The sequence below is a fragment of the Sodiomyces alkalinus genome, assembly GCF_003711515.1.
Source record: "Sodiomyces alkalinus F11 unplaced genomic scaffold SODALscaffold_9, whole genome shotgun sequence".
Lineage (NCBI taxonomy): Eukaryota > Fungi > Ascomycota > Sordariomycetes > Glomerellales > Plectosphaerellaceae > Sodiomyces > Sodiomyces alkalinus.
The window spans coordinates 170,534-185,307 of NW_021167087.1; the positions used below are offsets into that span (position 1 = coordinate 170,534).

The following is a 14,774-nucleotide window of genomic DNA, read 5'->3' on the forward strand; positions in this document are numbered from 1 at the left end:
TAATAGTGATTAACCGACACGTCCTAAGTAAATAGTGGTTTATCTATAGGTAAGGGGTCTTAGAATACTTAGATTATTCGTTACCCGCCTTAAGAAAGAGGTCCCTAAGGCGCTCCTTTTATAGCTATCCGGGGTCTAACTAGAATCCTCCTATCTCTCCCCGGCTAACTCCCTTAATATAAGACTATCACAACTAATATCTTAACCTTTATCCTCCTATTAACTCCTAGTAGTCCCACCTCTAACTTCCTATAGCCTAATATCTAGGAATCTGGATATAGCCTTAGCCTTTCTAGGTCGTGGTAATATCCCTCGTGGATACTATCCCATAGCTGGATAATAGCGAGACTATAGCGATAACCTATTAATTCTAGGTATACCTGCTATTAGATAGGCCCTTCTGGATCGTGGACCTAAGTTATATAGATACTATCCCTTAGCTATATAATAGCGATACTAAGGCGACGACCTATTAATTCCTAATATATCTGCTACTAGTAGGCAGGTCCTTTAAGGTCGTGGATATAAGTCTTATGGATACTATCCCTTGGCTGTATAATAGCAAGACTATAGCGATGACCTATTAATTCCATGTATACCTGTTATTAGATAGGCCCTTCTAGATCGTGGATATAAGTCTTGTGGATACTGTCCCTTAGCTATACTATCGAGATAGTGCCGTATTAATAACCGGTTAGTCCGTGATATATCGGCTATTATTAACCCGATAAGCTAAGTACATCTTATCGTCCCTTGCTTAGTATATCCGTGACAACTACTAATAATAGTATAGTATGGGTTTTATCGTTTTTCGTGGGAAAGAGTTATAGAGTTCAGCGATTAGCACTATAATCTCTTAGTATAGATATATAGAGATCGCACTGCTCGATACTCTAGGAGGAGCGCGTACCCAGTACTCACTAGTGATATGCTAAGGCGTTAAATAGACACACACACACACACACACACAAGGAGCGATACGATTTAATAGCTTATTAGTCTCCTTTTAGGCGTTCTTTATTATAGTATACGCCTTATAGTCATATACTCGAAGATATAATAAAATTAGCTTTATGTTAAAAAGGACTTTATATAGCGTTTTCTAATCCTTTTACTGCCTTTGTGGCGTGCGGTTATAGACGTATACGGCCGTGAGAATAGCCTTAGGCTATATAAGTAGCGGTAGCTTAGCGTGGATATTTACCGCACGACCTTATAAAATCACTATAATAGCGGCGCGTTCGGTACCCTTATTCTGCGCTTAAGTGTCGGTAGCAGATACCTCTAATAGGATATCCTCCTTGTATAGGAAAAGGGTGATATTGTTAGATTAAGTTAGCGTATTATTACTTTCGAAAACGCGTACCTTATAGTCTGATTAACGGTCTACCTAGGCGAGGAATTCTTTAATTATTATAAGGATATCCGCTATAAGTTTGCTCTTTATAATATAAGTGGCCGTAAAGCTATTATAATAGTCGGTGAAAAATATAAACCGCGAAACCCCGTCGGACGTTTATTTAAAATCCGTGAAATTAATCGCCTACTATTCCCCTACATAGGCAGGTACAGTGCGAGGGCGCCTACTAATATACCGTTTTATTTTTATAAGCTTATAGACCTTATAGTCGATAGTTATTAGTCCCTTAATCTTAACTTCCTGCGTGTACCCTTCTAGGTGCCTAAGAGGCTTAGGGCTAGTATACCCTAATCGTAGATACTATAAGATACCCTCCGTAGTACGTAGATAACGTATTATCGATTTATAGACGTCTTTTCAGGTGGAAGAAAAGCCTAGAAAAGTAGCCGTAGATTAGTTAGAATCGTAGGGCATATACTTAATAATAGTCTAATCGAAGTGATAACTTAGCTAGAATAGTATAGATCTATTAGTATATTAAATGCTGTTATTTAGTGGCTTCTAATCCTCCTAGTATCCTCGCCGTCGTAGGCGTTAGTTAGACATTAAATTATAAGCAAAGTCCTCGCAGTATACGACGTTTAAGAGTCTAAAATCGTGGCCTCCTATTAGTCCGTTTAATCTCCCGGTCACGTTACCGTAACCTTTAATAGGCAGGGACGAACTACCGGCTATTATATAATCCCCCTACGTGGCGGGTATAAAATCAGAAAAACGCGAAAAATCGTTAAAGATATAAATAGTGGCGCCGGAATCTAGGATAGCAGAGGCTCGAAGAGGGTAGCTAGTAATAGTGCTAGCCGTAAAGGTGGCGGCGTAAAAGACGCCGCTACGGACGCTGCTATAGTCGAGTAACGCCTCTTTAAGCTATACAGAATCCCGGCCTACATCCTTCTTCACCTTTTTTACAGCGCATAGTTCTTCCACTTCTGCGTGTATCGCAGGGTTATATTTAAGGATCCGTTAGACGGTTATTTTAGTGCTATCGTACGTAATCTAACCGTTAAACGCTATTTCCGGAAATAGGTAATAGTAGACGTCTATATTATAACTAGGTATAGTATATACGCGATAAGGCTCCCTTATCGGAGGGCAGATTAACGATATTTAGAAAAAGAATAGTTAGTTAAAGTAATGGAAGGTATAGCTATTAATATAGCGGAAGATACTACGGTAGCGGCTTTCTTAGCTTTATTCTTCCTATAACCACCCTTTTTCCTGGGCTTAGTCGTGGCCTCTAAGGTATCTTTACCCTTATCGCTTTTAGTGTATAGTGCAGGGAATACTATAATGCGATAGTTGCCGCGCTTTCCTTAGTCTTTAAGTCTAATCTCGATATATCGTTAGCTAAGGGTATAAAGATCTTCGTGTTAGACTACTTTCTTATCTAAGAGGCGTCCCTCGACTTTAGTCTAATCACGGCTAGCTATACCACGTATACCTCTAAAGAAGTCTACTACCTAAATATACGTTACGGGAGTTAATTTAACCTCTTCAAGGTGCTTTAATAGTTCCTGCTATCTTAGTAACCACTTCTATAGCTTCTTAAGGCTATTCGGAGTAGTTCGAATATAGTCGTTATATTCCTTATAGATATCCACGCGGCGTATAGTTATATAGTAAATGGTATCGCGTTAAATAGCTTTATACACCCTTTAAGGGGTGGCGTTATATAGGAGTAGCTTACGGCTTTTATCGATAGTATCAGTCTACCACGATAATACGGCGTTAATATAGGTCTTAGACCAAGGGCGGCTAGACCCCGATAGGTTCACACTTAGGACCTATTATAACTACTGCTGCAGGCACCTAATATCTAGCTAGGTAGACTTAATCTAGATATTATTAAGCAGGAGGGGCATATATATAAGATATCTAGCTATATAGATAGCCTCTTTAACGAGTTTATTTTATCTAAGAAGCCCAGATCTACTCCACAATACCTATAGATCGATAACTATAAAGACGCTATAGAGTTTTGTACGGGGAAGAAGTATTAAGGTTATAGGCAGGAAGGCAGATTTAGTGGCATGTCTTAAAGTATAGGATAAGGAAGAGCGTTGTGTGATAGAGGTAGATTGATAGGATAACGAAAAGGCGATTAAATACGAAGAAGAGTTATAGATAGTGTATATATTAGCTTAAAGAGCCCTTAGCTACTTAGTAAAACACGGTACCCTCTCTTTACTATCACGATACGTTAAGGCGTTTATCCTATAACTTCCACCGCTTCCTATATATCTAGAGGCGGTACTAAACCTCCTTTGTAGCTAGTAGGAAGCCCTTAGTTAAGTGCCTATAACGCTCTCGAATCTACCTATAGTGTATATTATTATCGGTATCGGTTAAGGATATCCCGGGTATAACGCTAGGCGTTAAAGACTCTCGGTATCGTAGCTTATAGTCGATGTTAGTATCGAAAAGGGCGTTATCGATAAAGTCGTGAGTTATATCTAGTACTAGATTATTAGCGAGGTATTAAAAAAAGTATTTCTAGTGCTTAATAAGGGGGGGGATATATAGACGATATTAAGGAACCCGTTAGTACCTATTTTAGTTATTGTTTGGTTATTAAGGGCATATAAATTAAGAGTGTGGATAACTAAGGGTTATCGCGATACGATAAAATAACGTCAATTTAGGCTACGGGGGGAAGTGGAGATATCGCTGAAAAAACGTTATTAGCTCAGATTCCAAAGTGGTGGGTTTGTTTATACGGTACTATAGCGCTTCGTCACAAGCATCTATACTACACTGAAGCTGGCCCACTTTATTGTTCGGCACTTCTTGGCAGCCTGGCGTTCGTAGCAGTACTACCGCCCGGGCCCGTTTTTCGTCTTTTTACGGTGTTTTTCGGGCGACATGCCTCCACAGTATATAGTTGTACAATAGCAAATCTGTCAGTACTTTCCTTTTATATGGGTTTTACAGCAGATTTCGTTGTAATCAATTGAGGGATCTTAGTGCGAATTCCCTGTGAATCTGACTTTAGACTGTGCTGCTATGTGCTATGTCCCCTGATAGGATAAAAAATAGGACAAAAAATAGGACAAAAAATAGGAAAACAAAATTAGGAAAAGAAATAGGATATAAATTAGGGTAAGGAGTTAGGGTAAAAATTAGGATATATATTAGGGTAAAAAGTAGGATAAAAAATAGGATAAAGAATTTGTGTAAAAAATAGGATAAAAATTAGGATAAAAATAGGATAAAAATAAAATAGAATCTAGGATAAAATAGAGGATAAGAAATAGAATAAAATCATAGGATAAAGTATAGGATATAAAGTAAGATAGAAATAAGATATAAAATAGAAGAAGAAATATAATAAAACCTTAGATAGGAAATAGGATAAAAAGAGAATACAAAATAAGATCTATAATATAATAAGATAAACTAAAAATAGAATGAAACATACACTAAAAAACTATAGGAATAAAATTAATAAAAAGTAGAATAAGAGTAATAGATAATATAAAGTTGAATAAAGCTATAAGTAACGGATAAGATAAAAATAAATAAATAAAAGATAATAGATAAGATATATTATATTATATTAACAGAATTCATAAGAAATAGCTTAATATATATTTAGTACTATAAAGTAAGCAGAATATAGTATATAGTAGTATATTTATGTATATAATATCGTTATATAATCGGGTTATATATATAGCCCCTTATAGAGGCGAGCGTAATAGCCTTATCTATAAGGTAAGCTATTAGTTAGTATTAACGCGTTTATAGGAAGTATATCGATTATTTATACCTATTACTTACTTAACGACGATACTATTTACGGCTAGGAGATAGTAGGAGAGGAATATAGGGGGATAAAAGAAGCTAATACTAGCGACTATAAAAAGAAATAGACCCTTAAGTACGAGATATAAAGCGCGATTAATATAATAAAAAATAGCTTTTTACCATACTAAAGAAATAAAAACAAATCGTTATAGCGTAGAAGAAACTAATAAATAGCTATAGAAACTAAAAAAACAGGCGTTTTATAGTTATTTTCGGATATCCACGGTTATTTATTAGTATATAGTAGGTTATATAATTAGGCCGGCCCCCCCCCTTTAGGGGGGGGCGAGCTTGGCGGCGTTGCCCGTAGGGCAACCTGCTAAGCTCGTGCCATCTCACTCACCATATTGACCTGACACGTACGTGCAGCTTAATGAATTTATAACAGTGGTGGCGGTCTAACATCTCTATCTAAATTTATCGAGCTCATTCTAACGGTTACTACCCTTGGCAAAACTCTGGCACACCGGGAAACCCGCAAGCCGTCATGTTCCCGTTCGATCAAGTCGCCCTTCCAAGTATCCCTGTTCGAAAGGCGCTGTTGGTGATCGACTTTCAGAACGACTTCCTCGACCCTCAAGGACCTCTACCAGTCATCGAACCTCGGGCATTCGTTGATCGAACTCTTGAATTGGCAAAAGAGTTTCGGAGAAAGGACTACGTTGTTTGGGTTTGCACCGAATTCAAGAAAAAGCGCGTGTTAGGCAGCGAGCAGATTATCATATCTGAGGAGGACAGCTGGAAGTCGGGCTCATGTGACAGGGACCTGTGTTCTGAGGATGCGGTGAGACCCCCGTCTCTCCGGCCGAATGCACCCGAATCGGACCCTGAGGCGTTCCTCAGTCAAAGCGGGACTGGGACAGGCTGCGCGCGGTCCGCCTCAGGATCACAGGTTCCCAGTAATACCAGACGCTCCTTCGGCCCGCGCGACATCTCTTTCGTCAAATCTCACTATTCCGCATTCAAGTCAGGCGAACTGCTGCAGCTACTGAGAGGAAAGCTAGTCACCCAGCTATTCATATGTGGCTCGCTCGCTAACATTGGCGTCTATGCTACTACCATCGATGCCGCAATGTATGGCTATGACATAACTATTGTGGAGGATTGTTGCGGCCACCGCTCCCACCATAGACTTACCAATGCCATTGAATCTGCCGTGGACTTGACGGGCTGCAAAGTCTTGAAGGCTGATGTTGTCATCGAGCGACTCCAGTCCAAGCCGCTTTCAGGTTCAGGTTCAGTCTCAGGCTCAATACCCTCCGCTGCTACGGACACTTCTCACAAACAGCAGTCTGGCCTTGGTACAAAATCATCAGCTTATCCGTCAAGAATAATGGCCCCAGACTCTTCCAGATTGGACCTACACGAGAGACTAGCTGCGCTTGACATAAGCTCATCAAAGATCATTCGAGAGGACGAGATAGGGCAACCGCTCGAAGTTGACCCTGATGCCCAGCCCTTAAGCCCAGCTGCCCAAGAGGCTTTGAAGGAAGGATCGCGGGAAGACGCAAAAGGCAAAATCTCCTTCTCAGACACATCATGTCCTGAAATGAAAGGCGTTCTTGAACCAACAGATAGGCCAGAGAGAAGTGATGCGCCCCGATCCGAGAAAACACTGGCAGCAGCTGGTGTTCGTGCTGCAACCGAAGCCTCGGCCAGTTCATCATTGTCAACTGCTACGACCGCCAATGAGCCGAGGCCATCAAGCCCCGGCGAAAGTCAGGACGGCGGTCGAGGCCCCATCTGCGAAGGCGACACGACCATCATACACGATGTATTGCCGCCGCCCCTGGCTGATGGCATATTCGAGAAACTGAAGGAGGAAATACAGTGGCGACGGATGTCGCACCAAGGGGGAGAAGTCCCTCGGCTTGTCGCTGTTCAAGGCGAGGTTGCTGCAGACGGCAGCATGCCAGTCTATCGGCATCCAGCCGATGAAAGCCCCCCGCTTCTTCCGTTCTCACCGACAGTCCTGGCAATCAAAGCCGAGATTGAGAGGCATCTGGGACACCCGTTGAATCATGCCTTGATTCAACTGTATCGAGATGGAAAGGACTACATCTCTGAGCACAGTGATAAGACATTGGATATTGTGAAGGGATCTTTCATCGCCAATGTCAGCTTTGGGGCCGAACGAACCATGGTGTTCAGGACTAAGCGACTAGATAAGGACCAGTCGTCTCCGTCGCCGTCCCCGTCGGGAGATGCCAAACGCAGGATACAACGTGTTCAGCTGCCTCACAACTCACTCTGCCGTATGGGCCTGACGACTAACATGCGCTGGCTCCATGCTATCAAGCAGGACAAGCGAGCGGAGAGAGAAAAGTCGCCGGCTGAACTAGCCTTCTCGGGGGAGCGGATATCTCTCACCTTCAGGAGAATAGGTACCTTCCTCGATCGTGATGGAACACTCATCTGGGGCCAAGGGGCTACGGGAAAGACAAGGGACGCGGGTCGAGTGGTGGTGAGCGGACAGAGCTCGGAAGCCGTGTCAATGATTCGAGCATTTGGAGCCGAAAACCACGCAACCTCTTTTGACTGGGAAGAACATTACGGCAAGGGCTTCGATGTTCTACACATCACCCAGTCGCCTCGTCTCTTTTATTCGGGTGACGATGTCATCAACATGCGCGTCCAACTGATGCTTGCCAAATATGGAATTACTTTCGCCAAGGGCAGGATGCCGTCGTCCGCTGACCTGACGGACGGGGATACCCCGGACGCGAAGGAGGCTTCACCCCCTCTCAAAAGGCGACCTATGAGATTCGAGGACAACGACGCTGCGAGATCAACCATTGAAGGTGATGTGGCCATAATGCTATATGTTGATGCTGTATATGGGTGTGGAAAGGGAGACGCCATTGCTCGCTCGCCCCCAGAGATAGCACGAGTTTTCACCCGGTTCCAGCAGGGAATCGACTTGCTCGATAAGTGGCGCACTTTTGGGACTACAGGATGTGACGAGAGAACCCAAGCGAGTCGGAAGATGAAGCAGGAACTGGCGGTCTGGGATGGGTATGCCTCGGAGGGCAAATTTGTTGCTGGTTCGAGAGCATCGTTGGCCGACTTTGCAGTCTGGCCTGTTTTGCATACGATTGTCCAGAAATTGGGCTTGAGCGTATTGGATACAGACGGGACGAGAGCACTCAAAGCCTACTATGAGGCCTTCCTAGGCCATGAAAGCGTTTCAAATGTGCTGGCGGGTATCTAGTCGGCGATCGAAAGGCACCGTCCTCATGAAATATAAACCCCATAAGATAATGAAGAAGAATTGGGTTCGTGGCACATGTGTGAACTTGCAGGATAATATGGACGGACAACCAGGCATGGAGCTGTGGAATTGGTGGGTGAGCAACTTGTCCGGCACGGGGAAATGACCATACGCGTCATCATAATAATGGTTTTCAAGTGTCAGCGCAAGCACGAACAATCAGGCAAGGGCTCATCAGTAACGATGGGCCCTACTGACTGACACGAGAGTTGTAAGCTACAAAAATCCCGGAACGATCTGAAATTCTTTCATGACACTAGGATACGGAACCAGATGACCAAAGAACCACTCCAAAACGCCCAATACCTAAGCTACTTGCTGATTTCCACATCTCATAGCGACATTGCCTCGGTCCCTCTGAGGTTACTATTGATGGCCGTCTTCTTCTTCTTAGCGCTCGGAGACCCAGGGCAAAGGATAAGTGCCAACCCAGTCAGAAACCTCCGACCGCAATTGGACAATCTCAGGGTCCGCATCACCGTTGCCCAGGTGTGCCATAAAGATACGGAGCAGCCCGGGCTTCTTTTCGCCACGCTCGGCCGCCGCTTGCCTGGCTGCCTTATCGATTCGGACCGCAATAGTCACGGCACGGTCGATTATGTCGGCTACGCGAGCAAAGTCCTCTTCGCCGAAACCTCGGGTCGTCATCGCAGGTGTGCCGATACGAAGGCCTCCGGGCACCAGAGCAGAGCGATCGCCAGGAACGGTGTTCTTGTTGGCGGCCACGCCGACAAGTTCGAGAACACGTTCAACGCGACTCCCGTCAATCCCTTGGGGCTTGAGATCCACGAGCACCAGGTGGTTCTCGGTTTCACCACCCACCAGCTTATAGCCCAGGCCCCCTTGCTCCTTCGGCTCGCCAAGGCGACGAGCGAGTGCTTTCGCGTTGGAAAGTACTTGCGCCTGGTAGGCTTGAAATTCAGGGGTCTGTGCCTGCTTGAGAGCGACAGCCAATGCCGTGATGGTGTGGTTGTGGGGGCCGCCCTGGTGACCGGGGAAGACGGAAGCATTAATCGGACCTTCGAGATTGTACAGCTCGTCCTCCTTCGTCTTAGAGTTCTGGCGACGAACGCCCTTCCGGTAGAAGATCAAAGCCCCGCGAGGTCCCCGTAAGCTCTTATGACTGGTAGTGGTGACCACGTCGGAATAACCAAACGGACCGGGCAAGACCTTGGCGGCGACCAGACCTGAAATATGTGCCATATCGGCAAGAAGATATGCGTTGACCTTGTCGCAGATTTCTCGCATGCGCTTGTAGTCGATGAGCTTTGAATATGCACTAGCGCCGGCTACGATGATTTTGGGTCTGTAGATAGCGGCCAGCTCCTCGAGTTTGGCATAGTCGATTTCACCCGTCGCCTCGTCCAACCTGTAAGGTACGGTCTCGAAGTACTTCGACACGGCGGAGATCTTCTTGCTTGGGGTTTGGTAACCGTGTGAGAGATGGCCGCCATGCGGCAAGTCAAGACCCATCAGTCGATCGTGAGTATCCATCAGGGCAGAGTAAACGTAAAGATTTGCGGGGGCACCCGAAAGCGCTGCGAAGATGTCAGTGTGAGGGTCTTAAAAAAAAAACCCCAAGATAAACGAATGAATGAGAGAGAAAATGCGAACCTTGGACGTTGACTCCCCACTGCGAAGCATCCAGGCCGAAGGCCTCCAAAGCCCGCTGCTGACATAGCCGCTCCGCCTGATCTATGAACTCGTTTCCGCCGTAGTATCGCGCACCCGGGTACCCTTCCGAATATTTGTCTATGCCATGCCACGTTAGTAATGGGCTTACTCGGTCGCTCGGAGAATAGGAAGGTCTACTTTGCATCACACTACCCAAGGCATCGAGGACTGCCTGAGAGGTGAAGTTCTCGGAAGGAATGAGGTTGATAAAGTGCTTCTGCCTATTTTTTTCCTACGGGCGAGGTGTCAGTCCTGGAAGAAGAATAGCCAACCGAGCCCAAGATGTTTCCCGCACCATCCACTGTCGGAGCGGGAACATACCTTCTCTATGATGTCGTACACAGCCGGGTCCGCTTGTTGGAGATGTCCAGAGAGAAGCTGGGCATGGCCATGGTCAGCGAGAGTTAGACAAAGCAGAAAGCACCCGAGCAAGCCCAGACAGAATCTGATTTGAATTGGCGCAGTTCGAGACACCACGTACCTGCTGCTGGCCTTCCAGGCTCATTGACGAGACCAGTCGTCTGCCATTGCATGTCGGCAACGGCCGACGGATGCTCGTCGCCGCTAATGTTGTTGCCCTCGCATACCGCGGAAGCAGTCGCAAAGCACACCGAGACGTTGACATAGACATTACGGGCAAGGGAAGATTGCCAGACGCCCCAATGTCTCCAATCCGGTAAGATACAGCGGATCTATGAAGTGGTTGTAGAGCGAAGGTTCACTCACCGTTTGCCGAGGTGGTCCGATCGGAGGTTACATAAGAGATACGGGTGTACATACCTCTGGTAGCCGTTAGAAGTGGCGACCCCAGAACCCCCCGCCGTACTTCGTACTTCGTACTCCGCTCCCAAGGTACCTGTTCTTAGGTGCGGAGTAATTAGGTGGGTACCGCTGGGGTTCGTAACATCGTCCGCGTTCGGTCAGATAATTATTAACATTCACACCTAAGGTACCTTTGTCGAACAGACCACAGTCTTTTCGGTTACGTAATAGGCCGGATTACTAAGAGTATAATCCGGGTGGACGCTTACAGAATCTGCACTATATAAAATACGGTGGCAGCGTTTCCCTAACGGTCGGAGAGAATTATAATTATATATAATTATCTTAATTAATTTTGACCTATCTTATAACGATTTTAACTACGCTTTATCTGATAATTAAGAGTCTTACTTACTAAGTGAAGATATACCTATTTTACCTACTCTATTACCTTTACTGTTACCGATTTAAGAAGCTATTTAGCCGCGCCGATATAGTGTGTTAATCTATAAATAACTATTAAGATATCGTATCTTAGCCCTATTACGTATAAGACCTATAAGGATTAGGAGCTCTGGCGACGCCTGTATAAATGGGTTACCACCTATAATAACGTATAGCGGTTTCTCTGCCTAATCGATCTGACTTAAACCCCCGAGAAGCCTATAATACCAAATTACGACTTTTTCCCCTCTATAACGCTTAGGCATACCCCTATATAATATCTCGACCTTACGGACGCCGGCTAGAAGGCGTACGATATCGAAATCACGCGCTAGAAGATCCTATAAGCGTAATACGATAGCTACCTAAAAGGGATTAACGCTATACTAACCTAGCAGGTTAATACTATCGACTAAAGCCGTAAATAACTATTACGAGGAGGTATACCTTACGAGGTATACGAAGCCGTTAAATGCGATACGGATTAGTACCTAGCCACCCGCTAAACCGATACCCACGAAGAGTATATCGAGTATACTTATTACCCTGCGAATAGCCTTAAGAAGCTCGGGGAGTAGTTAGATAAGTAGTAGCTACTACTATAAAGCTATAAAGATACCGGTTCGAAGCCCGCTATATATATATAGGTAGCAGATTTCTTTAGAGGTATACGCCCTTATACCGGCCGCGATTAGACTAAGACCGAAGGACGCTTTATAGATAACTAAGTAGTTATACCCGAAGACCTTTATACCCTCGGTTAGAAATATATTAACAATAGACTTAAAGACTAAGGAAAACGCGGTAACCACCGCGCTATAGTATTCCCTGCACTATATACCTGAAGCGAGGAGGGTGATAATACCTTAGGTACCACGGCTAAGCCTAAGAGGGGTGGCCGTGGAAAGAATAAAGCTAAGAATCCTACTACTACGGTATCTATAGCTATACCTTCTATTACTTTAACTAATTATCCTTCTTCTAAAGACGCTACTTAGCCTTTAAACGAGGGGTATACTACCGCGTATATACAACGCTAAGTTATAATATTAATAGCTGCTTTTATTTATTCCCGGATACGGTATATAATAACTAGACGCCCTTTAACAGCATTAAAATAACCGTTTAACGGATTCTTAAATACGACCCCGCGCTACGCGCGGAAGTAGAAGAACTACGCGCTTATGAATGACTGGTCACAGGTCGTGGCACTAAGTAAGGTCGTAATAATAGATTATCTAGAACTAAGGAAGGAAGAAGGAAAAAGGAGAAAAGTCTATAGCACTAGGCTAGCTATAAGGTAGCGATAACTTAGCGATATAGGTCCGTTAACCAAGCGCGTAATTAGGAAGATCCGGAGTATAGCCGGATCCTCTATATCGGGGTTAACCCGTAATACTATCCCCCCCCTCTCCCTCCGGGGGTTACGTAACCGCGCGTCACCGTCGTTGTTCGGCTCCCCCTTATATCGCGGTAATAAAGGAATAGTTATATCCTTTTAACTTACCTCGCCCTTACCTCGATATTAAAGAAATCTTAGGTAGCCTACTAACCTTTATGTATATACCCGAAATAGTAATATAGGCTACCCTCGCGTAGATACTATCCGTAGATATATTAGCCTCGTTTTCCTTATAGGCCCTTGTTTTCTCTATTCCCCTCCCTACCTTTAATAATAATAATTATAGTAATAGCGGTTATATACGTGCTCGTTCTTCCTTATAATAACGATTCCTCTAATATCCCCTATCCTTAGATAATAATAGTAATACTCGGTTAGTTTAAGAGCTCCCCGTCTAAGGTAAGCTATTTCTCGCTTATAAGCTTTTTATTAAGAACTCTTTACTAACTTATATTGTTTTTATAGATAGTATTAGCCCCCGGCGATAATAGAAGTAATAATAGTAGTAAGCGTGCCGCTAATAACGATATAGGTATAATACTCTTATATTTTAAGGCGATACTAACCGTATAATAGTTCGCGTTATCGTCCTCGCCGCCGCTTAAGAAGAAGAAATCGGCGGGTAATCGGCCTCCTAAGCACCCTCCTAGTAGTATTCGTGCTAAGCCGTGCCTCCTTTATACGCGCGACGTCGCTAATAGAAAGTATAAACGCCTTTATCGTAGCTAGATTAGTCGGGGGAAGAAATACTACGTATACTTTATAAAGATATACTGGTATACTCCTTTCCTAGCGTACCTTAAAGGCTACGCGTAGAGGTTATTCGAGACGGCTACCCTTATTAGCGGTAATAATAAGAACGCCCTTATAAGACTTCCTCTCCTTAAGGGGTTGTGATAGTATCGCTAACTCTTCTTTTAGGAGTAGGAACCGTATCTTAACACTTACGCGGCGTTTTAGGATACCCTTATAGCTAAGGAAGCGATAACGGCAATATTACCTATAGCTATATATCCCGCGGAGGCTCCCGGTATAGTAATTGCGCTAGCCCTTTCTCCTCCTTAAAAGGTCTAAGAAGCGGTAATACCGTAGTTAGCCTTACTGCCTATAATGGCTTGTCAAAAGTTGTTCACGTATTAAGGCCGAAAATATAGATTATTCGAACTAAGGGAGGAAAGGAGGGAAGGAAAAGTCTGCGCGGTGTGTAGGCGGCTAAGTACGTGTAGGATTGCACGGGCCTCGCTAGGAGGTCCGTGCTTCTTAGTCCCGGCCGCTGCCGGGGACTATTCCGCGGGCTATAGCCCGTAATATCCCCCCCCCCCCGCCGGAGGCGGCGATATCGTGGTTGTGTTATCGTGACCTCGTATTGCCCTGGCTCCCTAGCGTATAATCTGAAAATAGCCTCCTTTATTCGATTCCATTAAAGGCTCCTTCAAAGGGAGGCAATCCGCAGCAGCCGAGATCCTTTTAAGGCCAAAATAGCATAAAGGGGGTCTTATATAGCTATACTATCACGGGCTCCTCGCCGGCGTGCGTGCTCGTTATAAACGATATACCTGCCGAATATATAACCGGGGGTCATTCCTTCCACCTAAACAGCGTAGGAAGGGGAGTAAAATAAACCTCCTACTATTCCTCGTTTTTTACTATTTTCTTCCCTTTCCATAGCTTCCTTTTAACTAATTTCTTTTTTTTTAATTGGATTTTCCACACCGTGAGTAGCCCCGAGATACTGTATAGGTCCCGTGGTAGTATAACTAATATCGCCGAGTAATACCTCGTTACTTAGGCCGCCCGTATTCTCCTTATAGTGAGTTAGCACGCCCCTCGCTCTTAGTTCCGTGCCGTAACTAACCGTTAGTAAATATCCGACTACGCCTCACCTAGTAAACGCCCTTGTAAGGACAGCAGCGATACCGATATAAGTTTAGCCCTTATTGCTATTAGTTACGAGGTCGGCCGTTACTAACGCTAAGTAGACTCCGACCCCCCCC

The 14,774-nt window shown here is 44.6% G+C and overlaps 2 protein-coding genes across 2 annotated transcripts; one reads left to right on the forward strand and one right to left on the reverse strand.

The window, feature by feature from the left end:
* The first annotated feature begins 5,662 nt into the window (after positions 1 to 5,662).
* On the forward strand, positions 5,663 to 8,775 carry SODALDRAFT_335272 (hypothetical protein). The gene has a single exon (XM_028612411.1). It carries the CDS (start codon positions 5,715 to 5,717, stop codon positions 8,436 to 8,438), a length of 2,724 nt encoding a protein of 907 aa, XP_028464007.1. The 5' UTR covers positions 5,663 to 5,714; the 3' UTR covers positions 8,439 to 8,775.
* SODALDRAFT_335273 (serine hydroxymethyltransferase) lies at positions 8,566 to 10,933 on the reverse strand. The gene is made up of 5 exons (XM_028612412.1): positions 10,654 to 10,933; positions 10,494 to 10,550; positions 10,311 to 10,404; positions 10,113 to 10,250; positions 8,566 to 10,036 (listed from the first exon to the last, which is right to left on the reverse strand). The coding sequence occupies exons 1-5, from the start codon at positions 10,801 to 10,803 to the stop codon at positions 8,889 to 8,891; spliced, it is 1,587 nt and encodes a 528-aa protein (XP_028464008.1). The 5' UTR covers positions 10,804 to 10,933; the 3' UTR covers positions 8,566 to 8,888.
* Positions 10,934 to 14,774: the final 3,841 nt, after the last annotated feature.

Coding starts and splice junctions, on each gene's coding strand:
- SODALDRAFT_335272 (XM_028612411.1), top strand. CDS start 5,715: ATGTTCCCGTTCGATCAAGTCGCCCTTCCAAGTATCCCTGTTCGAAAG.
- SODALDRAFT_335273 (XM_028612412.1), bottom strand. CDS start 10,803: ATGTCTATGTCAACGTCTCGGTGTGCTTTGCGACTGCTTCCGCGGTAT. Junction 10,405..10,493: donor TGTACGACATCATAGAGAAG/GTATGTTCCCGC, acceptor CCTCGCCCGTAG/GAAAAAAATAGGCAGAAGCA. Junction 10,037..10,112: donor GTGGGGAGTCAACGTCCAAG/GTTCGCATTTTC, acceptor ACATCTTCGCAG/CGCTTTCGGGTGCCCCCGCA.